Below are 27,782 nucleotides of genomic sequence, written 5' to 3'. Positions count from 1 at the left end.
TTATTTCCTATTAAATTCAATATGCTTTTGCTTCAAAATAATAGAATTAATCAACAGCTTTTATAGGCACGTGTGTGTATACACACCCCGCCATATCTCCTCAAGAAACCCAAGAGGTATTAGAAACCTGGATGCTTTTGGAAACCCCACCAAGTGCTTCTCTAAATCTCTAGGCATGTAAATACTCGTTAAGAGTCCAGCCCAAGAGACTCATCAGAGAAGCACACAGGACTCAACACTGCCAAAATACGAGCTCTGTTTAACTTCAGATTCTAGTCCTGAGCAGCTGACAGCAGCTAAACTGCTCTCTACTAAACAGCTACTACTACATTATTACTTAATGCCTTCTTTTCAAGCAGTGTTTTGCCCTTGTATTTCTTCTAGCACAGCATCGCGAAGGCTTATCTTATTTACATTCATAAATAATGGCTGGATAGGTGGTGGGTATTTTCTTAAACAATCTGTGCATCCACAGTGTAGAACCATCAGGACGCTTATGGTGTACATACAGTTCAGGACATCATCTGTGTATGGTCTGCAATCAGCACACAGCAAACACTTCAGAAATTACCAATATTTAAACTGTTGCTTGACCACAGAGTTACCTGTGCAAGTCTAGACCCAACACTTATCTGCAAACTACCGTGTATTTATCAAGATCTAGAGCACTGTAGCTCAATACATTTCGAATGGCATTAAGACCTCTGACAATCAGCAAACACTTTGCCACAAAACTAAGCTACGTGGTTAAAAATTAGACAAAAAGTCGAATATTGTAGAAGGAAGGCAGGCTTGCACAGCAAAGCACACATCAACAGCTCCTGGCTTGGAAGGACTTTGTCAGTGCAAATGAACAGACACACTTTCATAAAGAAACACTGTGTGACCATTTGTAAAGCAACAGCAATCCTACTGACCCAACAGGCACGTGTAATAATATTTAATTATAAACTGATGCCCCGTTTTCAACAGCATTCTTGTTCTGGAATGGATTCAGTAATTTCTACGCCTCTCCTTTTGTTACCTCTCAAATCTCAGGCCTCTGCCAGTAAAACTAGCTCAAGTTGGCACTTCTCTCACCTGTATCACTAGTGCCAGAGTTTGCAAAAATGCAGTGCCAAAGGAAACCATGGCAGAAATTCTTACTTTTGCAAAGGTAGCGCATTTAATGCTCCATAATACTTTCATTTGGAATCCTATTTAAAACATCAGCACTTTACGCATTTCAATTGTGAACCTGTGAGGATCTAGCTCTATTTGCTGAAGAGGTTTGCTGCAATTCCTCCTTTCAGCCTGAGGATCCCAGTTTCTGAGTGGCCGGTCACTGTACCAGCCATCCTGTACCAGCCACCACAGCTCTGAGACTGGAGAAGAGGTGCAGAAATGGACCGTGACCCTGGCAAGAAGGGACGTAGCAATTCAGTGTATTCCCCAGGCTGGGCTCCCAGAGCCCAAGTGACAATTAAGAGCCTGCTGAAGCTCTCAGTGCAATGCTGAAGCACAAACACCGCTTGTCTTCCAGAGAAAGAAACAGCAAAACTGATGCTCTTCCGCACCATCAAGGTTAAATCAATGCCACAAGTTCAAACACCAGGGAAAACATCTGGTCTTTGTTAAGGGCATCATCATCTTAATGAAAATGAGAAATAGAGGTGTTCGGCTCAGTGCTCAAAAACTGAAACAATAAGCAGGAACGGGGAGAGCAAGAAAATCACTTTAGCACTGCCAGCTATAGTGTTACATGCAGCCCTGTGCCAGGGGCAGCCAGTGCTGTCACGGCACTAAACTCCTGCGTCGGGTTTTCCTGGCAGTCCCGTTCACAGCCACCGTCCCCAAGCGCAGAGCTGTTGCCTTCTCCCATCCCTTAGAATTCCTACTAAGCTTTGGAGATCTCCCTCTTAGAAACATTAAATCAGCCACACATCCCAAAACACATTTTCTCCTTGTACACTAATCACTGGTACCTCTGCACTTCTTTTCAATTCAGCCAATTCAATTTAGTCTCTTTTCACTACCGCTGCTTCCTGTTAGTTTTTCTCTTAGTTGACTCACTCTTTCATAATCTTTGGCTTATGTTTCTTTCAGTTTCCTTTAGTTTCTTCGGACACACTTCTCTCAGTCTACGTTGGACTAAAACCCTGCTCAAAACCTGAGCAAATCACACACACAAAGGCAAAAATAAAAAGAGCAGCAGCATGTGAGCTGGCAGCCAGGTCACAGCAAGGCATTTTGGTCTTATGGCCATACATTTATTATCTCCATCTTATATTGTGCAAGAATAAACTTATCGGCATCGCTAAGGCCAAACAACCCATGATGGCCCTCGAGCAGTGGGCCCTGCTTCACAGCTGGAGGCTCCAGATGTCCCATAAAAGCAGTTCCAGTGGGCAGGTCTGCATGTGAGGTGACGCATTTCATCGTAGCTTTACATCAAGACTCAAAACCAAGCCTAAATAAACAAAGCCGCTTTTCCCCCTTGAAGACAAACAAGGAAAGCCTACTCACTGCCTCCGCATAGGGCTTATGTTTTTGTTTGGTTGATGTTTTCCATTAACCTTCCAAAAACAACTAGAGATTAAAGGCGCTGCACTGAGGTATGTTTTTATTTTTCCTAACCAGTTCCATTTCATTTTGGGATATACGTGCACTCACAGTGAACTGAAACCAAACTCAGCATTGCTCAGCTATGCTCTATAAGCAAAACAGGTCAATTACCATTTCTAAACTTCCTTTAAAGTTCCTTTTTCTGTATCTTCTTCTTCCCCAGGATATTGCCACTGCAAATCCAGCTATTCCATTTCCTGTGGCTGCACACAGCCCACAGTCGGTGACGCTAAGGAAGGTGATGCAGGAAGGTAAGTGCTGTGTTGTTATTATTCTGTCCATAGTATATGGTTTCTAATATTTCCTACTTGTACCTTGTTTGGGACAGCAGGTTGCCTGTTGCTCATTTCTTCCTTAGAGATACATCCAAGTTTAGTCACAAAAATGCCTTTGTAACTTTTGAAACTCTGCATATTCTACAGCAGCATCTTTGCCATAGAAAATATTGCTCTTTATAGTATAATTTTCTCGACATAGAACTGAACTAACTCTTCAGAACCCATTATTACAGACCATATGGATATCAGTTTGCATCTGCACACACATATGCATGGGAATGAAAGATAAATTTGGGATCTGTTTACCAGCTGGTGAAAATAGTAATTTAACTGCTATCTCAACAAGCCTGGAGGGGAGGAGTTGATTCCATTTAAAAGAAAAGTAACAACTAAAGGAAGTGTCATTGTTTCTATGATTTTATATGTTTTTTCCCATGATTAGGGAATGATCTCCTAAAGACATATATTGGTCCTATGAAAGAAAAATATATAATTAAATGACTTAAAAATCAAATTTAACAGAAAAAGGTCTAAATCATGATGTTAGTTCCAATGTTCAGCCCAACTCAGAGGACCAAAGAGATGTCCAGTTGTGGTTCCATTTGGTTGCATGTCAAGACAAAAAAATCCCACAGCTCCAAGCAGTGGCTTAGGAAAACGTTCGGAGAATTCATACTTGGGCAGGAAACATTTTAGAATGTTCGGCTACTTTGTGCATCCACAGATGATGATAATTCATTCCCCCCGGTAGTCTCTGTTTTCTGTTCCCAGCCAGAGCTTCATGCACTTTTTTGTTGTTTTCAGTATTCTGCTCAAGAGCCATTTCTTGGTGCACTCTCATGTTCTTTTATCGAAGTACAAGACTGGTCTGCGCTGTTAATTTATATTTCAACCTCAAGGTTGAAAGAATGAAGAGTCCTAGGACAGAAATACTGTAGCGAACATCCCAGAGTACAGCATGTACTTGCTGTTATTTTGAGAAACAGATAATAATGAAAGGAGAGAGCAGAAAACAGTTAGAAAGAGATATAACTACCCTTGCTTTCAAGGAGAGCTGCAATAAACCTTTGCTTGAAAAGCTACTTTCTATCAGCTTTGCTTTCTATCACAGATATGCACTGTTTATGACTCTCTCTTACATTACATTTGACCTTCTGCCTTTAAATTGCAAACGCACTTTCCCACAGATGCACGGACACCTCAACTTAAGAACACAACATATAAGCGTCACCAGTTATATTAACTGCGAACAGTTACTTGCCAAACAGCTCACAAAGTACTGCAGCGCCACGTTCGGAAAATGCAACACCGTGAGTTCTAAATCATCTGCAAGAGGAAAGGTCTCCCATTAGAAGTTTGCCACTTAGACAAAAGTGTCATCAGCGGGTATTAAATCCTTCAGTTTTTCAATGGGGCTTGGGTATCCTCCTGCCTTCAGATCTGCCAGCAGCAAAACACTTTGTGATTTAAGCTCCAGGTGAGGCCCGACAACTCTATGAGGTAGGATTACTAGACAAAGACGGGACTTAGAAGCATACAGGGTATTTAGTGTTATTGTAGCAGGAAATGTTTAAAGGAACGTATTTTACAGCTTCTAAACCTAAAACACTAAGTCCTTTCCTTTTATAATGCATACAGTACTTGAGATTTCTTCTTTTTTACTAAGTCTCTCTGACAGAAAACATTAAGCAATAAGTCACCATATGCAGATAATTTTGGTGGGACCCTTGACTGTAGCTGTAAAAGCGCCGTCTTTTGTTTCTTTCCCATAACATAAAGCAGCTTTCTCAGCTTCCTAATTACGCGCAATCTTTTATCCTTCTTAACCACTAGCTGCTGAATAACGTCAAAAGAAATGTGTGTAGTGCATTTAAAGGTAAAAAGAGCAGCTGTCACAAAGCAGAAGCTCGATTCCAGCAACAGAGCACTAGCACAGTATCTCGGCTGCAGAGAGGCCTGGTGTTTGCTATTCCGAGCTGTTCTGGCCAAAGGAGCTGAGCGCCAATAAAGAACAATTCCAACATCCTTCTCCCCTCACTGCTGCCCCACGGTCTCTCACAAACGAGCTGGACCACCCCATGGAGCTGTTCATTAGCTCACCCAATCTGCTGCAGTAATACCATGATCCTCAACACGGACTTTCACCTTTGGATCCCACAGGCTCTTAAAGCAGCCGAATCTGGGCATAGCCACTGCTTCTAGTGCTACAATTCTGAGACACGTTGCCATCTGAAGTCTTTCTTTTGGACACGGTGATCCGCCATCCCAAATGCTTCATACTCGGCATCCCTCCCAAGTACCGAGCTGGCTTGCTCAGTGCACCCCTGACACTGCAGTTTTCACTTCAGCTGTCTGACCATGCCAGCGGGATGGACAAGCAACGTAGGCTTCACATCAGCACTTCTAAACCACGGTGCTTTTATTCCCGATGCCCTTGGCAGCTACTGAACTTTGGGAGGCAGTAAAAACACTGAGAACTCCATTCCACAAACTGAATCCAGCCCATTGCAAGCTCATAGTTTCTCCAAGATTTCGACATGCCTCCTACTCCTCTTTGCCAATAAATCCAGCTTACTGGTGGCAAAACCCAGCCTCCTTCCAGACAGCAAAATCCTATTGCTAAATAAAGCCTTCATCTCCATGCCATGGTACACATCAGAAAGCTCCAGTGACTATCATGCTTTCTCCAAACGTGTTCCAGATCTCTGCACAGAAAGGTTTCAGCCTGTCCTTTGATGACTTCAAGCTGTGGTCCTCCCAAGTAGCACTAAACAACCTTTCCTACCCATTGCAACTGTTCAGACAGAACACGAGCAATCGTTCTGGACAGTCCCACATAAATACAGCTCTGAGGCCAGTATTTCTACATATTACAAAATAGCCATTCCGGTTTGACAACCAGACCTCCTCTTCAATCACATCTGAAAGAGCAGTGAAAAAGGACAATAAGATACTGAACCCGCAGAAAACGGAGGCAAATTATATAAATCCAAGAGATCACTGGTGTGACATGGTATATACACCAACACTCACCATGGTGTCTATGAGCTTAAATTGAATGCATACAGACACTGAAGAAAAACAGTACCACGGACAAAGGACAACATTCTTGTTCACATATGAATAAAGTACAAGACTCTGGACTCTATAATGTGACTTTGCATTTCTATAGAGAGTGAGTCATTTCGCACCAGGCAGTGACACATCACAGGATTACTGAGCATTTTACTCAAACTTGTCTGCTAAAGCTATTCTTTAGAACATGCAATGTACAACAAAAACCACTTTGTACTGCAAAATCTTCAACATTTTCCTGACAAACCTTCACTGTTTCCCAAAGAACTCAACACTGATGCCTACACACGCATTTATAAATGAGTAAATTGAAAGTAATCATTATTGTACACATCTCAAAAGGGAAAGATCTTCACAATATTTCAAATGTAATAAACTACCCTAGCTAAAGTTTTAGATGCAGATTATTTGCTCTGCAAGCCTGCTTAAAAGACTGTAATACAGTGTGAGAATCAAGACTGTCTACTTTTCAGAGGAGAATATTCAAGTGCTTTTAATGAGAAAACCTGATTATACTCAAGTGCCTGACAAAAAAATCAATCAAATTCATTGATGTGAGATTTCACGTAGCCAAGAATCATGACATTCCTCAAACCACAATGCTACACACAGACAGAATCACTCTTCTACTTCTACTTCTTCAAATCTACAATACTGTTCCGCAATCTGTGTAAAGCCTTGCTGTTCCCGGAGTGAGCGTATCCTAAAACAGAAATGTGAAGTCAAAGGGCCATGAAAAAACAAATGAAAATCTTTACTTAATATCCTTCCTCCTTTTTCCAATTTCACCGACTCCTTGCGCAGTTCCAAACTTTTGTTAAAGAAAACATTCTGAATTTCTTTGAAAAGTAAAACTTGGGGATTTTTGTTTCCAAACTGTGACCTGTTTGGCACTTGCTTATCCAGCTGGAATACACTGGGACAGCACGTGTTTAAGGACTGTGAGTGAGAGGTGGCAGCGGGTGCATCCCACAGGGACAATCCTGCAAGAAGGCAAAGGATGAGCAGCAAGACTCAATGCTGGGTCCATCCCCTGCCAGAACCATCTCCTGCCTCTGTTCAGGTGCCTTGTTTCAGATATAACAACCAGGCATTATTTCATCCCCTTCCCTCTGCACCGAGAGCTGTGAATGACACGTCACACGTGGAGCGAGTTCCACTGGCTGTTATCACATTAACGCTTCTTCCTCCCTCCACAAGCTCCTGGTGCAAAAACTCCCTTGGCAGCAATACAATCCTAATTTGGCCTCAAAGCAATCCCTCTTCCTCAAGTTGCTCTCTGTGCCTGTAAGAAAGGAAGTGGCTTCCTTTTGGCGTACTCATATATGCCCTCTGCGAAGATGAGAAAGGGTGATTACACTATAAAACAAACCCCATAAAATTAGAGATTTCAATAACCCCCTTTAAACACTTTCTTTCCAAGTAACATGAAGACCTTCCATATTCTTACTTACTCCAACTCCCATGTGATTTAAGATGTTTCTATATTAGGTGTCTCTCGTGACTGAATTCAAAGATCGCTTTTACAGATGCCAACAAGTAATAGTCAAAGTGGTCCCTCACAACATTCTGTTTTGCCCAGAGAGCAATGAGAGAACACGAGAAGTTATACCACGTTTATTTTTCACTCAAAGGATTTGCAGGTTACAAGCCTTGAGGTGCCGCCTTCGCCAGGAACGTTCCTTTTACCTACATCCAGGTTGACCATCATCTTACTTAAACCACTTATTTGCCCTGTTTGGACTACAGGCTTACTGGAATATGGATACATCTTTTTGTCTCCTTTGCTTGTCCTCGTGTGATTGTCACCATAATCATGACAGTCACCACTAAACCCTGGGGAACTGGTAGCAGAGATCTCTTGTTGGCTAATGATTCAGAACATCAATGGGATACAAATCTCTTACAAAGCATAGCTTATTCTACTCAATGTGAACAAAACATGCTAATATTCATTAAGGTATTTTTCCACAGCTGCTTAGCCTTCTCTAAATCCCTTTTATCCCTGTCGAGACATTCCCACCCCTTCCCTTGCACTGGTACCAGCTCTTGTGTGGCTGTGCTGGGAGCTGCTTCAGCCAGTTAATCCACCTGAAAGCCAAACACACATTTGAGCTGGCTTAGTTTGCAGATGGATAAGCTGCCTCTCTCAGCTCAGTGTGTGATCACAGCAGCACCGGAGCTGACCCAAGGAAGCGGGCTGGACCTGACTTGGAGAGCAGAGCAAGGCTACAGGTGGCCTAGATTTTGGGTGATGCAAGTTGCTGTGCAACCGCATCCTCAGTCTGGTGGCATCCAGCTGTTAAATCCAGTTCCAGAAACAAAGTATTGCACATGCAGTGGAAAGGTACGTGTACAAAAAGCCATCTAAGCAGCCACTGAGGCAGTCTGGCCTTAGTGACCTCTCTGTACCAAACTAAGCAAGCTTTACATTACCTTGCCCATTCAATACCTCTTCATTTCTGTGCTCTTCACATGACATCTAGCAATTGTCACTCAGTCCAGTGAAAATCGATGTTTTGCCTCACTCTAGGAAATGTTGGCATATTATAAGTCATAGTCCTGGAAGAGCGCACTACTCCAATTTGTAGCTTCTAAGAGGAATCTATTGAACTTTGTGTTCCAAGAACGTTACCTGACCAGTTCCAGTACAGTGCCCTGGAATTAACCCAGAAAACAGATCCTTCAGCCTTTTCTCTTGTTAAACTACCCTAGCTTAGGCAGGAAAGATGCCTTCCACTGGCTCTCATGAAAGTGAACATTAAGCGAACATTAAATACGTCAGTGATTATAGCAGAGCCCTGAACTCAGGAGGGTCCGGCCAGCTCCATGCACGTGAACAGTGCCAGGGCTCTCCTGGCATGAAAAGCAGGGCAAATACTTCAAGGCTTCATGGAAGCAAATGTAGAGGTATTACAGAAGAGCCTATACAACATTTTTCTGTTAAAGTAACATATGCTAGTGTTATTATTTCTTTTACATCATTTGAAACAAAAAAATAAGTCCCAGTTCTTCAAATAAGAGATCAATCAATACATAAATCACAGCCTGCATGTGCAGAATAGGAAATTAAAATCCTTAAAACACTTAATTTTTTTTTTCTTCTTGAAAACACCTAACTGCACTGTACAATTCATGACTGTCCAGTTGCCCTCCTGCATTTTCTGTGACCAGAGATTTCTGCTTATTAGATGGCTGTATTGAAAATCCATTTATATCAAAATCAGCTGTGGTCTAAAACTGTAGTTCAATTATTTTAACTTGTTTAATTAAGGCTGAGTACATTAAGCCTCCTTATCAGGACACCAAGCACCTACCACCTCTTCCCGACTTTATGCCTTAAGCACATCCGCAGTGCCCACATGCAAGACTAAAAAGATGACTTAAATCCCACAGCAGAGAGCCCTGGCAAGGGCTAAGAAATAGGCACAGGTCTTCACTGAGCTTTTGGGCTACCCTAATCCTGATTTCTATACGTTAGAATATACTTACATCATCTTCACTGAAGTCAGACCTATCTCATTACACATTCAACACCACAGCAGTAAATTTGACTCTTCAAAATTACCTGGCAAATACTTTGAAGTGCCAACACAGATCAACCATCGCAGAAATAACATAGACAAGGTGTGGTCACTTTTAACAGTGATTTACAGCTTTAAGCTCAAAGCTTATGTATTTGGCTTAAATATTCTTAAATTTGTCTAAGCTCAAGAGCTGCTAACACCAAAAGATATAGTTAGGAGTACCATTTCTAGTTTTTAAAAGTTACTCTACAACTATGTATTCAGAGTAATGTATTTCTAAGTAAAAAGTTCCTTAGCAGTGCCATAGTTTAAAGTGACAGTTTTAGCAAATACATTACCAGTAAGAAATGTGATCAAGATCATCACTACAGAGCCCCAGGTGAGCTGTACAGAAGCAAACAACAAGACTGTCAGCAGGAGTTGTGTGTAGCCAGATACACTGATGGTCAAAATAGCAATTTTGGGTTGATTTGGTTTGGAATTAACTTCTCCCCACATGAGCATAATACTGCTCAGCACCACTTCAGCACAATGTTTATCAGCAAGTCTACCTTGTCTACATGAGAAGTGGCAAACAATCTCCGTTTATTGCTCTCCCTGAAACTACTTCCCATCAGGCAGTAATTCATATAAAATTCCATTCCCACATAATCAAGTTAGAGATTTGTCCTTCGGTGTTATTAATCTACTGCTTACATTTTTAGCACTTGCACTAGCCTTGTGCATTTTATTAAGTCACTATAAAATGGACTGACAACTCCTTCTCTTAGCCTTACTTTTTACTGTATGTTATTTTGATTTAAGTGGTACCATCCCTACTTTTTTGAGCAGTAAAATCATGTAGTTTCCACTGATTTTAGCACATTGTGACACACCCCCGTTTGTCTGCACACAGTGGGTCCCTGTTACTTGCTGCTCAAGGTGATCTACCTGTCCCTGTTGTACACGGATTGGACAATTTCCCTTGGAATCACCAAGATGTTGTCTCTTCTGCTTGAGGGGTTTCTTGTTTGTTTGTTTCTTCCTTTTAAGCCATTTTAGTTGATAGTTTTCACCAGCCTTTGAGTTCATGTTCAGCATTAGAGCACTGTGCAGAAATGTACTTCCACTGGAAAGGCAACTGAGTTTTTAATGCAGTTACAGTCTCACTACTCAAATATTGTGAAAAATTCAGCAAGGTACTCCCAGCAGCAGTGCTGGCTTGGCTGGGATTCATGCGAGGCCCTTAGCAGTGATGCCCATGGGAAAAACAAAAGGACTTAAGGTATCTTACTCTCCTTGCTCATGCAACCTGTGCTCATCATGAGCCGCAACCTCCAAATGGAACAAACAAGTCTCAAACACTCCGGTGTATCTGAAAGGTTTTAATAATCCATACTGCTTTCATTCACTTAACAGAAATTGGAAAACTCCAAGTATCATAGTGAAAAGAAGAGGAGAAGGAAGGAGAAGGAAGGAGAAGGAAGGAGAAGGAAGGAGAAGGAAGGAGAAGGAAGGAGAAGGAAGGAGAAGGAAGGAGAAGGAAGGAGAAGGAAGGAGAAGGAAGGAGAAGGAAGGAGAAGGAAGGAGAAGGAAGGAGAAGGAAGGAGAAGGAAGGAGAAGGAAGGAGAAGGAAGGAGAAGGAAGGAGAAGGAAGGAGAAGGAAGGAGAAGGAAGGAGAAGGAAGGAGAAGGAAGAAGTATTTTCATCCCTGTGCTCCCCATGACAAGTCCGGAGAGGAAGTCACTGTGCATTTTTTCCTTTTCTTTCGTAACTCCATTTCAAAACATACTAGTGGTTTTAGGCAGCAACACATTGTTATATGCAACACCACAAGCTAAAAAGCAATCGGAGATGACAAGGCTTCCCAGCCACACTTGTAAGAAAGACACACGCTCTCCGAATCTCCACAAGGCATGAGTATTTCTATGGGTAACAGCTGCACTGCAGAAATGCACCGCTGCACACAGAATTGTCTGTATTTCATTGTTATCAAACTTAATCGAATTCCACCTGAAACCTATGGCAGAGAAAACTGGAAAAGTTTTCCAAGCATAATTTGCAGAGAGAGCTCTGCAGAAATCCCCCGTGAGCTCTGAAGCACTAGTGCAAACGATGTCAAAAGGCTCCTCGGTACAGGCACAGGGCTTTTAGCAAGAAATCCCTTCAAAAAAGGCCCTACATCCGGCAGCAGAAAAACAAGCCAAGTCCCATGAAACACGAACCTTCAACCACGGTTGAGGAGACCACTGAAGGGCACATCTCAGTCACCAGACTCACTTGCAATGAAGATGTCATGATTCTTGCATTCTTCACACAAAACGAAGCAGTACATACGGCCCTTTAAACCCTGATCAAACATATATGATAATTAACAATACGTGTATAGAAACATCCTTATTAACAATACAACTCTAAATTGCATAGTATATAAAAAACAGAGTTTTCCAAAATTTAAAATCACTGCTCAAAAAAATAAGTACCAACAAAAGCAAGATTTGCTGTTTTTCAGCCCCTTTAGGATGTGCCATGTAGAATGATGCGCTTCAGTTAAAGCCCCAACTGACAGGACTTCCAGCAATGTCTGCAGGACCTAATTCATGTCACGGTTACTTTTTGGTCTATAGAAATAAAGGAACTGAATATTTTTTAATATTTGAACACTATATTGAGCAATCCCTGTGAATGCATCTTTATAACCGCATTAAACACGAAGGTGTAAGCTTCCAAAAGAGGAAAACAATTACAGACAGGCTTTTGCGCAGCAGTATTTTCTTAGCAGGAATTACTAATGCTAGTAGTAATTACTAATAACTACCAATGAAAGTATCCATTGAAGATGTATTTATCTTGGAGTCTCTTTTGCAATGTTATTTCCTCAAATATGAAGGTATTTCTGCAAGTAACTCCCTTCCTGCCCAAGCCAACCATCAGTTGAGTTTCTGCGTCTCCTTCCTACCGTTCACCACAGAAGTTTTCCTTCCCGTTACACTAAAACACTGTGACAGACATCAGCACAAACTTACACTAAACAGCACAAGGAAGGGAAAGTTCCACTGAGGGACAACCTCTGGTCTTTGAACATGTGGGGAGCTATAGGGCAGACCAGGGAAGTGAAGTTCTGTTTGCTCTCCCCAACCCCCAGCAAAAAGCAAACAGAAAACAAACAAAAAAAGCCCCACCTCCAACATCAAAGTCATTTTAGGTGCTTACTACAACTTACAGAGAAAAGGAAAAGGGGAGTATTCAGATGCTTAAGCCATGAAATGATAAATAGTTAAAGTTAAGGAAGGGTTGCTACTTTCCAGTGCCTCCAGGCATCCAAGCAGCACAATTCATCCTGATGTCTTCAAATATCTTATTATTTTCTTCGGAAGGAATTTCTAGACAGCGGAGTGGAACTGCTGCTTCTGAATTGATGAAAAGCTCTAGTCCTTGATTAATAATTTACTTAAGAGGGTTCCTACCCCTTCCGCCATGACTCGGAAGCCAGGCGGACAGGTGCCACATTCCCAGCGGGACTGGGCAAGCGTTCCCGTGTCCGTGCCGTCCTCTGACCCCGCAGATGGTGCAGGCACCGCATGGCACCTTCCAGCTCTCTCAACAGCACTACAAAAGGGAAAGTCATCATTTTGAATCAAAACAAGGACTTTCAGACCTCTGTCCTGGTTTTGTTAAAAACAAGTTTCTGTTTTAGTGAATTTGACTGTCAGCTAAAGCTTCATATTAGCTGCATTTTCCTGGAGAACCAGATACATGTTTTGGTAAACATAGCAATGGAATGGGAAGTTATTGATAAGCATGGATGGACATCTCGCGAGAGGGGCGACGAGAAACAAGTGACCAAGAACTGACCAAGTGTGTATAACATTCCATTCACGTGAATACTTCATATAAAAGTGGGAGATCACGAGGATCTCGTCCCTTTTCCCTTTTTGCCTTTTCCCTTCTGCTTATGGCCGGCATTAGGAGAGGACCTTGCTAGTCGTCCCTGCAAACTGAGGCCTAGTGACAGACTGAATCCAGCTCCGGTTGGCTGCAGAGTCCAGTCCAGGACTTTGGTTGCTGTCTCTGCAGTTGCTGAGACTTTCAAGATTGGTTTTGTATATTTTGTATTATTTTGTCTATTCTTATTAGTAGCATTAGTAAAACATCTTTAATTTTTCCAGCTCTCTTCTCTCTGTCCGTCTTTCCCCCCCAATCGCCTGTCCTAAGTGGGAAGAGGGGAGAAGGAGAGGCAAAAGGGGGAAGTGGGGGGGAGAGGGGGTTAACAATACATCTGCCAGGGTTTTATTGTCACCCCTCAATCAAAACCCTCGACAACCTCCAGCTCCACATTTTATTTATGGCACTAAGTAATGTTTTTTTCCCCCACTTACTCTCTGCTTGGGAGATATCAATACCTGATAAATCTTAGTTCCTGAACCACTGCTTGCCCGTTACAGAGGGGTATTGAAAACACTAAATTTAGGTGAAAATACCGTGTTCAGCCCTGCTCAACTTGGGGTCAGTGGAATTACACCGCATTTATATGGAAGCTTTAATCCAAACTCATATCTACAGTTTGTGTTTATCCATATATCTAATGTTCTGTCACTGCACAGCTACTTAACCTTGAAGTCAGGTCACCTTGAAGTACCTTATTTATTTGCATCTGTAAAACAAGGAATGGGAACAGTAAGACCCACCTGCTTTTGCAAAGAGGCTGTTACTACCTAGGACCATTTATACCTGGATTTAATACTATATTTCTTTTTACTTGGTAAAAAAATATATATATTTAACAATATTTTCCCCACTTTTTCACCTTAGGTCTGTAACCTGACTGCACAAGAACAGAAAATCTCCCAATCAAAAACACCCAGATTTTTAGAACCTCTTGATTTTCTTTGAGTCCTCAATTCTTATAATCACGTTCAGTTCCTAAGCAGGTTAATTTCACTGCAGCTCATTAAACACAGGTACAGTATCAAAAATGTAATTTAATTAGGGTAGCACAGAAACAGAATTAATTCTTATCAGAGGCTTGGCATTGTCCTTTGAATAGACAGCATGGAAGGCCAAGTTATTTTTGTGTTTCACATACACAGCTGCTGCTATTTGAGATGCTACAGGAAATTAACTGGTATAGTCTCCCATCAATGCACATAACTCTTAATAACTTTAACAATAGAAACATGTACACTGCGATAGGACACTAGAGCTCTGGAAAATAGAGTTCAAGGTGTAACCGAATAATTGATTAGCCCTCTTCTAACTGGACTCGTTAAAAGCATTGTTAAAACCTGCATCTTCAACTCTCAATCAGTCATAAACTCCAGCAGTGGCTTCGTTTCCATGAACAAGAAAGAAACTACCAAGGAGAATACAGCACAGTATAGAATTAGACTATAGCAATATACTGGGATGAACATGGCATTAACATAAATAAAAGCAGTTTGTTCTAAACAATAGCACTGTAAGAAAAAGTTTGGGGTTTATAGGGTTCTAACAGAAGATATAAAGACTGGGAAGCATTTTGTAACTTGAATTACTCGTGTGCGGACAGAAAGTGTTGGTGTTTGAATGGCACAACACACAAAAGGTTATATCAAAAACACTTCTATTCTTCGGCAATAGCTTGTTCTGGAACCACAGCCATTAATGTATTGTGCCACTGAATATATACAACTTTCTTATATTAATAGGAAGTAAGCACTTGGAGTGAGGTTTTATAGGCCAGATTCTGCTCTCAGTTGTACACTTATGCTGCACATTCCTATAGAAGAGCCCTTCACTGAGTCATCCCAGGTTTCTATCAGTATAACTAAGCAGAATATGTCCCCCTGTATGTGTATAAAGTCTGTGCCAAACACTGCATAGGAATGCAACTTCTTGATAGAAATCCGTTCAAGATATTTAAGCAAGCCCTTAGCAAGCCACGCTCAAGAAAATCTTCATGCAAAGCTGCTGTTGTGCTTCCCTTGCCTGTTTGTTTCGCAGCACTGCAGGACCCGCGGGAGGCTGCGCTGCAATGTGTTACCCAGCGTGTGCCGCAGTGACTCAGGCACCAGCGGGAGTTCAGGATGGAGAGCCAGCTCGCACTTCAACTTTCGGGACGCCTGTGCAAAAACCTTCGGCAAAGCCAAGAATCTATAAAAGGAGATGCACTCAAGGAGAAAGTTCAGCTTCCATTCCATTATCCTATGCTGTTTTCTATCGGAATGCCATTCAGACTTTTATAGATAAATATTTCATGTGTTAAATATAAGTAACCTCCTTCCGAATTGTAGCTGCATCTCTGCTAGATTCCCAATTTACAGCACTATGATCCATCTATTACAAGCTTTGAGAGCTGCACTGTTAAGGGTTGCAGAGGCATATGATTGCTATCTTCTGCTCATTTGTATGCTGACTGAAGCACTCAGAGGTTCTTTTTCCTTCAGTTATGCCTCACTGGCAGGCTACTTCGCAGGTTATAAATACAATTGCAAATATAACTGTAAACCTAAATCTTGCGAGCTAGTTTTCCCCTCCTTTCAAATCTCTCAGATATATATTTTTAATATTGAAAATCACCTTCACGCCACAAGGAACTGTTTTCGTATTTCCTACCTATTAACCCAAGACTGTGGTCCCAGGAATCAAGGTTCAGCATCCGCAGGGTGGGCTGCACAATGAGAAGTCAGCTGTGTTAACTCAGGAGTAGGTGCGTTACCCTTAGTAAGGCCAAAGGAGAGGGGTGGGTGCAGACAGCCGTCCTCTGACCCCTTGCAGCCACACAATCCACGCTGATCTTTGCCACAGGATCACGTTTCCCTCCAGTTTAGCAATAATTTTGCTTTGAAAGAAAGTGCAAAATGAAGACTTCTCCTTTTCCCACCAAAAAACAAACACAAATCCAAACAGCACTGCCCCCAGCAAATACTCCATAAACCCACAAGTCTTCAAAGATTTATACAAACCCCCAGCCTCTCCGTACATCATCTTCAGAATTTCAGATGAACAGTATATAATCTACCCTATAGTTTTATAATTACCAGATTGCATAACAACAGGTAAACAAAAACAATACTGTCTAATTATATATTCACATACACACAGAGGAATGTTATTTTTCGTCCTTGCCAGCGGCTGAGGGTTTACTCTCCTTTCTGAAACATGTATAAGAAGTATATTTACCCACTTGAAAACATCTCAGACAATAAACTAAATTCTAATGTCCTTCCCCCGCAATTCTATAACATTCGCAAACAAATACATCCAATTATCTAATAAAAACTAGGAACAGGATAGAAGCACTCTCTCTGCTAGGGTTTTGGATTCATCATGCTCAATTCAGGTTGGATGTAAAAGGACAGTATCTCTAACAAACTGTATGATAACAGCTTGTGGTCCTAGGACACAAATATATCTGCATGTAGTCAATAGTTTATTTTCATGTCTCACTGGCAAGTTCGGGTTCTCTTTCTACAAAGTTCGTCTCTTCCTCAGTTTACCAAAGTAGCCCTTGGTAGTAATCACTTGTGTAAATACAGTTCTTGTGTACTAACTCCATGTCAACATGGACTTTAAAAAGGCTTAAATATTATGTCTAGGCTATTGTCATTCATCTACAACATAACAGAAAAACAGAGACACAGACTCATTCTGTTTGGAGGCCTAGGTGGTTTTGATTCTGATCTGTTCTTCGTTTCAACAGATTGGATCAAAATGGCACATAAATCAATGGAATAAAAGCCGAATTCTGGGAGAGAAGCAGCAGCTGTTGGTGATAGCTGAAAGTTTCGAAAAACCAAAAAAAACAAACAGAAAAAGGCCTTTATAAACATTGCTAAAAAGCCATTCACGATACGTAAGAGACAAAGACATGGAGCATATACCTTATTACACTAATCACTTACGTAAGAGACAAAGACACAGAGCATATACCTTATTACACTAATCACTTTCAGGAGGCAAAAAAGTTATAACAGGTTTTGTTTTGGTTAGAAAATGTGCTCACCCTTAGGCTCTATCTATAGACAATAGGGCCAGCTCCTGATTCACACTGTCTTGGAGCCTCTCTCGCTTCACTGCCAATGGGAGAAGGTTTAAGACACCAGTCTGCACAGGCTGACAATAACTGTTCATGTCTGCATTACAAATAAGATATTCACAATAATTGGCAGTCATGTGTTTCCTCAAAAAAAGTATTAAGTTCTACTATCACTGAGAAGCTAAGCCTAAGAAATACACCATGAATAAGCTGTTCATAATGAGACAGCTGCTATACACAGACTTCAGCTACAACTAATTAATAAGGAAAAAAAAGATGCAGAACATGTGAATTCAAGGTCAACAGCAGATTTGCTATGGCAGCATCATTGCTGAGCTTTCAAAGCACCCGGAGGCAGGGAGGTTCTCAGCCCGCTAGGCTCCAGCTACTTCAAAAAAATCACATCTTTACACTGAGATAGTGGCCTGGCTGAAGTTTTAGAGCACAGCAGAAATTCTAACAGCATCTGCTGCCTATTAAGGCTTTCTTATTCACTCACTAAGCTTACTGCTTTTCTAAACAGAAACACCGCTCTAAAAATACTCCCCGTATGCACCAGAAGACACAGTCCTCCCAAGAGCCGGGTTATCCCACGTGTACAACCACCACGAGAACCAGCAGGCAGAGATACACCTACCCACATCAAAAGGTTTCAAACTGAAAACAGGAAAACAAATACATCAGAGGCTGAAAGTGACAGGAGACAAATGTTCATCACGAACAGAACTATGAGACTTGCACATGAGTTACCCAACTCTGCTGCCCTCGCTCACTGGGCAGTGAGAGATGCTAAGATGCCTCATGGGTTCTGCTGGATATCTCATTAGTCAAATGAGCTGATATTGAATGGACAGAATGGAAGCAATCCTCATTCCAGTCCACTGGAGTGTTTCAGTCTAAACTTAGAAGCTAAATAAGAAGCATAGTAAAGAAAATTCTAGTGTACCTGAAAGCCATTATCTGTTACATAATAGATATATAACCTTTGGGTTGTGGATAAGATTTGGATCTATCAGTTCTGTGATGACAGTGGAAGCAACTATTACGGTACAGATAATGGACCAGAATCGCAGCTTTATATATTGAAATATACAGAAAAAGTAGTTAAAATGCCACTCACCCTGTGGTGCAGAATTTGCTGTGTAATTCCAACAGATGCTCATAACTCAAGAGTCATCTTCTAAATCTCACTACCAGATACTCAGGTGAAAACCTATCCATATGCACTATTTTCAATGGGGAAAAAAAATACAACGGGATACAAAATTCTAGGAGAAAACCATCAAGAACGCTTATCGTGAATTAATGGGTTACAAACAGAGACATGGTGAGTTTTTAGTATAACGACCAAGTCTGCAATAGCGTGTCAGGCCTGATTTTGGTGAGGGATTTAGTAACCATAAAAGGCTAGCTGCTGACCTTTTATAAAGTAAACACTTATTTAGGTAACTGGAACTTTAGATAAACCAAGCTGACATCCACCAGACAAACAGAACTGTCGTTTATTTCAGTTGAATAGAATTCTACTTTAGCATGGAAATAGTATCTTTTGAAAATATATGGATCTTGTCACTTCTTTGATATTTATTCACATTCTGAATGAGTTGTCAAATACAAATTGTCTTAACCCACTTGCTTCACCCTTCAGATTTTTTGTCATTAGGTTCTGTCAGCCTTCAAATATTATTCCTTAATCACATGTCCTGGCACAAGTCTCATTCCCTTCAGTATTCCTCAATGTCCTCTGGGAAATTTGCCAGTTTTTGTCATCTGCCCCCATTCTCCTTTGGGAACACTAAAGGAATTAATCTCCTTCTCTCCTCCAGCAATGCCTGTCTCTGCTGTTAACAGTTACCCTTGGTATCTCTCTTCCATTCAGTACACAAATATATATGTCTCCTTAAGTGATCCTCCAGCATTTAGAGATGTAATGAATGTTCTGCTGATAAATACCTCTTTCATGCTCTGCATTTGCTTCTTCTAGCATTTTGTAAAATAATTTATCTAAAAGATGGAATGCCAATATTAACATTTGCATGCTCCACTTTCTTTTTGTTTGTTTCAAGAACCATTTCATTTGTACTTTCACACATACATACGTGGATGACTGTGTCTCTGTATGTCAGAGATAAAAAGATCGGTTATTCAGACCTATAAGTTTTGGTCAACTATATATATGCTATTTCTTCTGTTATTTTTTCCACTATTACTTTGCCAAACATCTTATCTGAATTCTTCCAGAATGAGCTCTTAAGAATTGTCTTGTGTTTCCTCAAGCACTGACAAGAATTCCATTGCAGTATCTCTTTCCCACATGTTAACTTCCTACTGAACAGCATTTCTTTGCTTCAAGAGAGACTTCTTTCAATCAACTTTAAATTCCCTGCTCAATCCTGCACCTGAAAATAAGTGGAAACTTCACCTTTGACCCACCCCAAGAATATTATCCGAGTTATGCATCAGGCTTCCTTACTATAATAAATACTGGAAGGCATATCACAACTTTTCAATAAACGTACAGTCAGCTTCAATATGTTCTATTATTCTTTTTTTACCATGACTACTACCTTTACCTTTGTTTTTTTTAATGTTTACCGGACATCTAGGAAGGATTAAGCAACTTGCAGTGTTACCAGTTGCTGGATGAGACAGCACTTGTTGTGGTTACCTCTCTTAACTTCCTCAGTTAAATACCTTCTGCTTCTTGAGTTACAAACTCACCACAGCAAAGGCTGCATCACTTATCAGCATAAGTTAGCTGCAAAACAAGCCAAAACCTTTTATAAATCGTCCTTAGATCTGTTTACTCAGGGAGTCCCACATTTCCTTAAAGAAACAGTGAAAGTTAACTAAAGGATACAAATTTATGACATTTTTCAACATCTGTACATAACACAAAATAAAGAGCACTACTGAAAATAAACATTAGACGCACATAGTTAGCATCTATATATCCCAACAAAGTGCCTATTCTGCATTTGAGCTGCTAACAAGCCACATATCTGAAGGAGAACATAGAAATACGACAGCTAAGCACTCAACGAACCTTTATTTTTGCCACTCACCAAGGCAAGAGCAGTTTTCCAATGTGACTGAATCGGTTACTACAGCACACTAATTTCAGTATTACCATTATCAATAATGAAAGCCAACAGAAATACAGATCTCTCACGGCTGGAACAAGCAAGTAAAGCAGCTGAGGCTTCCAAACAGCTTCAGTGAGAAGAATCCCACCGCTGCCACTTTCTGAAGCCAACGCACCGACGTGGGGCTCTGGGTCAGCACTATGGAGGCACCAAGTGCACACAGCCCACCTGCCCAACAGAAACGGCTTCTCTCTTGAGAGAAATCAGTGAAACTATTAACGAGAAGCACATTATAAAAAAGAAAAGAGAACAGGAGAGAATGGGGTTGGGAGAGGACGAAGGTTGACCCAGGAAAAGGTAAGAGTGCAGCATCTAGAAAAGGAGGGAAAACTCTAGAAACATATGATACCCTCTATAGGACAAATAGTATTCCAGGTAGGATAAGAAACCAATAGTTTGTGGACGAACAACACATCGAACTCTTTAGACAAAAGCTAGCATCCTATAGCCTATATCTTTAACTGAGGCCTCAGAGCACAAACACAACCACAGCATTAAAAAACAAATATGAGTAACTGAAAGAAAGACCTGAAACCCCATGCAAAAACCAGAAACAGGCAACCCTGTTTCGTAAGGATCAACACAAGAGGCAATAATAAAGGGAGGCCCCAGAGGTGAAGCTGAAGGAACCGCTCCCCGGGGTGATGCTGCTCCCCAGAAGGTGGTCGAGGAATCAGCTGCTCCCTGCGGCGGGCGGGCGGCCGGGAGCGGGCGCAGGGCGAACCCCCCGTCAACAGCAAAGCCCCCTCTGCGGCTCTGCCACCGCTCCGGCCCCGGGAGCTGCTCCCCTTACCTGGCTGGCTTTGTGAAACTGCTTCTTGAGCCCCGCCACCGACATCTTTCCGCCGCGGCTCCCCGGGGCAGCGGCGCTGCCCAGGCCCCGCGCCCGGCAGGTCCCCGCGCCCGGCCCGGCCTCCCGCTGTGTCACACAGCGCCTTCCAAGCGGGATCCGGGAGCGCCACCCCATTGGCCAGCGCCGGGGCTCATGCAAATTACAGAACCCGGAGTCGCCTGCCCATTGGCCACTTGAGGAGGATATGTAAATGAGCGCTCGAAGCCGCCCACGCTGCGCTGTCGCATGGAGACAGCGGCGCAGGGAAGGCGGGCGGGGGGCGCTGCGCCCGGCGGGGGAGCCCGAAGGGTCTCTGTGCGGGTGGCACCGCTGCTGCAGCAGCAAGGGCACCCTTCCCGTTCACAGGATGCTTGCTGAAGCACCAAAAGGCCTATCTGTTAGCGCTCAGATTGCATCTATCTAGTTTTATTCCTAATAAGCCTCCAGTTTTCTCTTTATAGGCCTCGTTTTTGTGTTTCCGTGTAGCATCTCTAGTGGAGCTCATTGACCTCACGGAGCTATTATTATACATCATAATCTAACTGTAGCTTTTAATACATGAAAGCTCTTGCAGTGGTCCAGAAATATGGCAGGTTGGTGCTGCAAACCAGAACAAAATTCACTTTGTAGCTGGACTCCATAGTTGCGCTTATTGCTGCTCCAGGTTCAGAAGGGCACGGTCTCCTGCTGACCCCCCTGGAGGAGCTGATGCACTAGGAAGAGCCAGGCTGAGAGAATGGTTCAGTTGTTTGCTTGCTCACTATAGGATGGGTTCATTGTATGCTTAAATAGGAGTGTGTATCAGCGATGCGCTGATACAAATGTTGAGATGTGGTTCTGGATACAGCGGTCAAGTGCTTCCAGACTACACGCAGAAGATGCGCTCTGCGATGTGCTGCTCAGTCCTGGCTGTAAGATCACTGGGGAGCTCTGATTCAGCCCAAACTTATGTGCAGACCAGGGAAGCAGCTCAGAGAGAACCTTTGCTGGCTGTAGCAGGGCTTGCAGTGTCACTCACTGTCATGCTTACTGCATTTTTATTGGGTTGGGAGAGAAAGGCATTTCCAGAGTGTGTTACAGTTACTTTATAACAGCAAAGAGGACAATGGCAAAAAAAAAAAGGACCTTTTAAAGTCATTGTCCTGTTATAAATTGGGAGAAAGGAATCCCTGTCCCAACTGTTAGAAACACTTACAAACCACTACGAAAAAAAAAAGCATAAAGCTGGATATATTGAGGAGTTAAGGACCTCCTAGTGGCTACTTTTTGACAAAGGACTTTCTGTACCAGGAGAAGCTGAAAAGACAAAATGAAACCAAAGGTGGTACCATCAGTCAACATTTGCTCTGGAAGACAAGCTGCAGGGTGAAGTTCTAGGTTTTTGGACTTAGTAATGTCTGGAGGATGTCTGCAATCACCATACTATCTGGTGCCACTTGTTCCTAGGGAAAGAGCATCTTCAACCTCTTTACATGATTACACCATGTGCACTTGATTTCAGCAGCAGTTTCTCCTCCTAATTGAAACAGGCAGCAAGATGTTAACTGCCCAGGCCAAACTGGGTATGGCTTAAATTAGTGACACGTTTGTAGAGATGGCAGGTGAGAAAATAAGGCATAAACTAAGAAATTGGCCATCTGTAAAAAGTATTAAAGCAACCTCTTAGTGTACCATGGAATTAGGGAGAAAAGGTGGCTTTAACTAATCTTGAGCTGTAAGGAATGGTGGATCAGAAGCAAAGAAGGAGTTTGAAATAAGTCACTGTGGAGGGGAATCAATAGATTACAGTCACTGTGGCTGGTAGCTGTAAAATTGGATTAGATAAAGAACTCTATAAGTAAGGCTATATGTTTACAACTTACTTTTTTTTTTTAAAATCCTGTTTGTAATCCAGGGATAACAGCCACATTGTCTCTGCTCAAGTGATACAAGAATTTGCAAGTGGGAAATGCCCTGTGGAAATTCAGCTTCCCAGCCTAATTGCTCAGTGATACAGACAAGGTGAAAACCTAATTTAGTGAGCCAACTTGAGTGGCCCAGGTGTTAATGATTTGGTAGAGACACCCTGAAAGAGAAACTGGTGTTCAGTTCAGATATAAGCAAAAGTTCTAGCTTGTAGCTAGTAAGACATGCTGGCTAAGCAATATCTAAAAGCTTTAGAATCACAGGCGTAATTACATCTCATGGAAAAAAGGGATTGTGATTTTCTGCATGATATTACTTAAGTTTTACGAAAAGTTACTAATTCAGTCTGTAAAATGAGGGAAATCAGAAATAGTACTAGAACTATGGGAAGTGGCTCAGATAAATGCTGACATGATGGAAAAAAAAGCTTCTATTAAAAAAAGAACTGTTAGAAGCAGAAGGCCAGGGCACAGAACTACATGGGCAAAGTGAAAAGTGCTTCAGATGGTCTGAGAAAGACTTTTGCCTTCAGGGTAAAAGTTCTAGATGTCTAGATATTCAAACAGTTACAGTTCCACTACCCAGGAAAACTCAAAGTGCATGAGAACAACAGATGATGGCTCCACTATGTTATTGTTATTGAAACAGATGTGCTAAAAAGGACGGTGAAATTTGTACAAACTGAGAACTCCTAACAGGGCTCTAATCAAGGCAGTGACTAGAAAATATGCACTGGCTACTTATAGGGGAGAACTCGGCTTGAAAGTTGTTCCTGTGAAATTCAAAATAGATAGGTACTTGGATAAATGGATAAATTCGTCATTCACTTGGATTTCAGTGTGGTTAATACTATGTAGAAAACACAGGCAGGGGAAACTCGATCTGAAGATGTGGCAAATGACCTTATAGGCATTTGGTTTTCAGTGAACAAATTACATTCACCTGTAAGAGCTGAAATTGCAATAGCAGCCCTATAAAGTATTAGATTTTCAACAGAATGAAAACTAGAAATACTTTTAAATGATCCATAGGCATCTCAGCAGTTGAAATTACTTAAAATTTGAAGCCAGCTACATCCACGTTTGCTTGAATGTCTCTTAGAAATAATGAGAAATCACTTGGTGAAAAGTGATCTGGGTCTTTAGTCGTTAATGCCACAAAAGATCAAAAAGGGAAGGAAAGATGAGTTTGTGATGAAATTCTATTGGATTTCATTCTGGGCCACACTGACTACCTAAGTAAAGCACTTATTTATTCCTTGAGGCCTAAATATTGAAAACAAGTTACTGTATATCAGCTTACCTTGCAATATATTTCTACACATGGTATTAGAAAGAGACTTTGGATGTGCCCACCTGATCCAGAACAAGAATTACAACAGAGGAAACCAGCCCATTGAGTAACCAAGTTATTGTTTACCATGACCAAGGTCATTGAGAGATACCTGAAAGAGGCCCATAAAGGAGGTTTTTGTCTATAGTTGAATTAGAGATTAGTGACCCCAAATTCTGGGTTCGTAATAGAAAAATAAATGGAAAGAGCACATGAATTCTCTACAGTTGTCAAACTTCGTATTCAAAATACTGGCAGTGGGGAACGAGAGCAAGAGAAAACAGCCTTTTGCGGCTTTCAGCTTGGAAAAAATAAATCACTAGGTCAGAAATGGTATAACCACTGGACTATGTTGAATAGGAGGGAAGAGGTGAAGACTTAAACAAAAGTGAGCAAGACTCTCAGCACAGATGCGATAACCACTAATAGTCCATAAGGACTACATGTATTTAATGACAGTGCAGATTACCTGGTTAGTTTTTCATATTGTCAAAACCATGGTCATAGGCTGTGGGTTTTTGGTCATTGGAAAAGAATATATTTGGAAACTAGTGTTTAGAAAATAAGCATTCTGAAAAGGGGATCCTCTAGGAAAAGTATGCTATTGCAAATAACAGTTGGCCAATTCCCTGCTTTACAGAAGTAAATTTGTAGAAAGCATTACAAATAAAGCAGGCTCAGACAGCAGGGTGTGTGCTTTTCTAAAAAGGAGGGAGTTCATCCGATTCCACAGTTCTAGAAAAAAGAGGGGAATACTAAACTGAATTGACACTGATACTTGAGTAGTGACCCAAGTAAATGAAGTCATGTATAACGTCGTGTTCCAGAGTGAAATCCAAAGGACTACAACACTGGATGAAATTAGTCCCGAGTTTCTTCCATTTCATTATTTTCCTGGTGTCAGCTCCCAGCAAGCTACCCCAATAACAAAGTCAGAAAGAAGAGAATCCTTCTGCAAAAAAAAATGCCCAAGACAGTGAGGATATTTTGTGAGTCTGTTTTAGCACCCTTTCTACATACTTAAATGAAACAATCATTTAAAATTTAAAAAAAAAGTTGGTGATATGAAAATATGTTAATGTACAGGAGCGGGCTAACGCTATGGTTTTGCTTCTGGAACAGAAACAATCAATTCTGTGTATCACAGCACTTTCTGTGCAGATAAACTACTCAGGTGTTTCTGACATGGCTTTGCATTGCAGTACACGTTTCATAAGAAAGGGAAAAGAACAGCCAGTGTGCTCTCCACAGCCAGCACTGGCCGGAGCTCGGAAAGCTCCGCGTTCCACGCGGATGCTGCTGGCAGTTAGAACAGCAGTATGTGACCCTGGGGCCGGTAGACACTCTGGCTAACCTGCTTCATTTGTTTAGGATGCTAATGTTTGCTCCCCATATCTTCTAACTAAATGTAGCTAGTGAATTATTTTTGGCATGTGTGATTGTTCTTCTCAAGCGGACTTTCCATATGTGTTGCTTTACCGTTATCCAGAGCTGTGCTTCTCGTCTTGTCTCCTTCCTGTGTTTATATTCCATATGCTTCTCCATAATCCTGCAGAAACCTTCTATCCTAACTTTCCTCAATCTCTGGCTGTTGTTCTGCAAGTGTCAACAACAAAACAAACCCTTGTTATGTCTTATGCCATTAATTAACAGGTATAGTTCTAATTACATGTTTATTTTAAAAAGACATACATTTTAGATGAATGCAAACTGTAGATATAGATATTTTTTAAAGTTACATATGTGTATACTCTAAGTTGGTACTCTGAAAAGTCAGCAATCTACTGTTTTGTGTACACAGCTCTGTTGTGCTGCAGCTTGTAAACGTTTTGCAAGCCTAATCTTGCAGAGTGTACTGTGTGGATGGACTCGTGAACAGCTTCTGCATGGAGATCTTGTAACTTTTAGGTGCTTTTGTTGTTTCTGGTAGCAAAAATAAAATAATGTTTGCTATTACATATACCTAAGCACTCGGTGCTCACAGACCACTCCAGACTGTTCAACAAAAATGAGTTACATCCGTAGATTAGAATAAAGATATGGATGTCCAGAATTACTCCACCATGGAGATAGATTTGGCAAAAACTGAGTATTAGTAAGTGCTAATCCTGCATACCCAGAGCATTTTTATTTCCTCCACACTTGAGATTTCTACCTTGATAAACCATTGTGAAAAAGAAATGTGAGATGTTAGATGCTCTAATTTCAAAAAACTGCACCTGAGTTCTGTGCTGCTATTTCACAGGTTACAACATAGAGCTACCGATTTTCAGCACAGAGCTGCCCATGTTTATCAGAAAATTATGACATTCTCATTGTTGACAATGCCAGCGCACGAAATCTGCAATGGAGATGTTGCTAGAAGAGTAATGCTCGCTTCAGGAAGGTGTAAAGGATGTTCAGCATATTAAAACTACTGTATCATAAATGGCAAGGACTGTTCAGAAGCAGAATGTTGTAGCACTCTGGCAGAAAACTGGATCACATTTAGTTTGAAATCTGATCTAGAATTTCATGCAACTGCTCTTCAGTTATAGAAAAAAGTATCATCTTAGTATGTCTTGGTCTTTACAAGGATCCTTTTCAGTGGAAAAAGAACACACTGAAGAACACCACATGCTGCCTTGCATTGCCTAGAGAATGCAATGCACAAGCCTCTTTAATAATCATTTATTCAGCTTTTTCAGGGACAAAATCATATAATCCGCAAGAAATCTCAGTAAGGATCTGAAAGAACACAGACTGTATTTTTACTACAGTAAAATAGTAAAAAATAAAGTAAAAAATCCTGTGGTTTGCCTTCTCTGTGTATAAATATGTGCCCAATTCTGTTTCATCTTGCTTCGTATTACAGGACAGAAAGTCATATCAACTCCGTGACACAGTGTCCTTATATAATACACAATGTGGACATTTCAAAGAATTTGATGTTTAAAAGCAATTTGAATATCAATCAGTATCTTGTAGCAAGTTTGTGAATACTCAGACATACCTGATTTTAACAAAATTTTTACAGCATGGATGTTGTTTTGCTTTCAGTGTAATTTAATAGGCCTTTTGGGATCTGCCATGTTTGAACATCTGGGA

At 41.3% G+C, this 27,782-nt stretch overlaps 1 protein-coding gene across 1 annotated transcript in view; it reads right to left on the bottom strand.

The window, feature by feature from the left end:
* Positions 1-21,525, bottom strand: part of SH3GL3 (SH3 domain containing GRB2 like 3, endophilin A3) — a 45,630-nt gene extending 24,105 nt beyond the window's left edge. The window contains exon 1 of the mRNA XM_080351546.1: positions 21,420-21,525. Coding sequence (XP_080207672.1) covers positions 21,420-21,464 — 45 coding nt within the window. The 5' untranslated portion in view covers positions 21,465-21,525. The remainder of the gene's footprint in view (positions 1-21,419) is intronic.
* Positions 21,526-27,782: the final 6,257 nt, after the last annotated feature.

Source organism: Nesoenas mayeri (assembly GCF_963082525.1).
Source record: "Nesoenas mayeri genome assembly, chromosome: 11".
NCBI classification, from domain to species: Eukaryota; Metazoa; Chordata; class Aves; order Columbiformes; family Columbidae; genus Nesoenas; species Nesoenas mayeri.
Note: the sequence above shows the minus strand (reverse complement) of the source record. Positions and strands in the feature narration are given on the sequence as shown.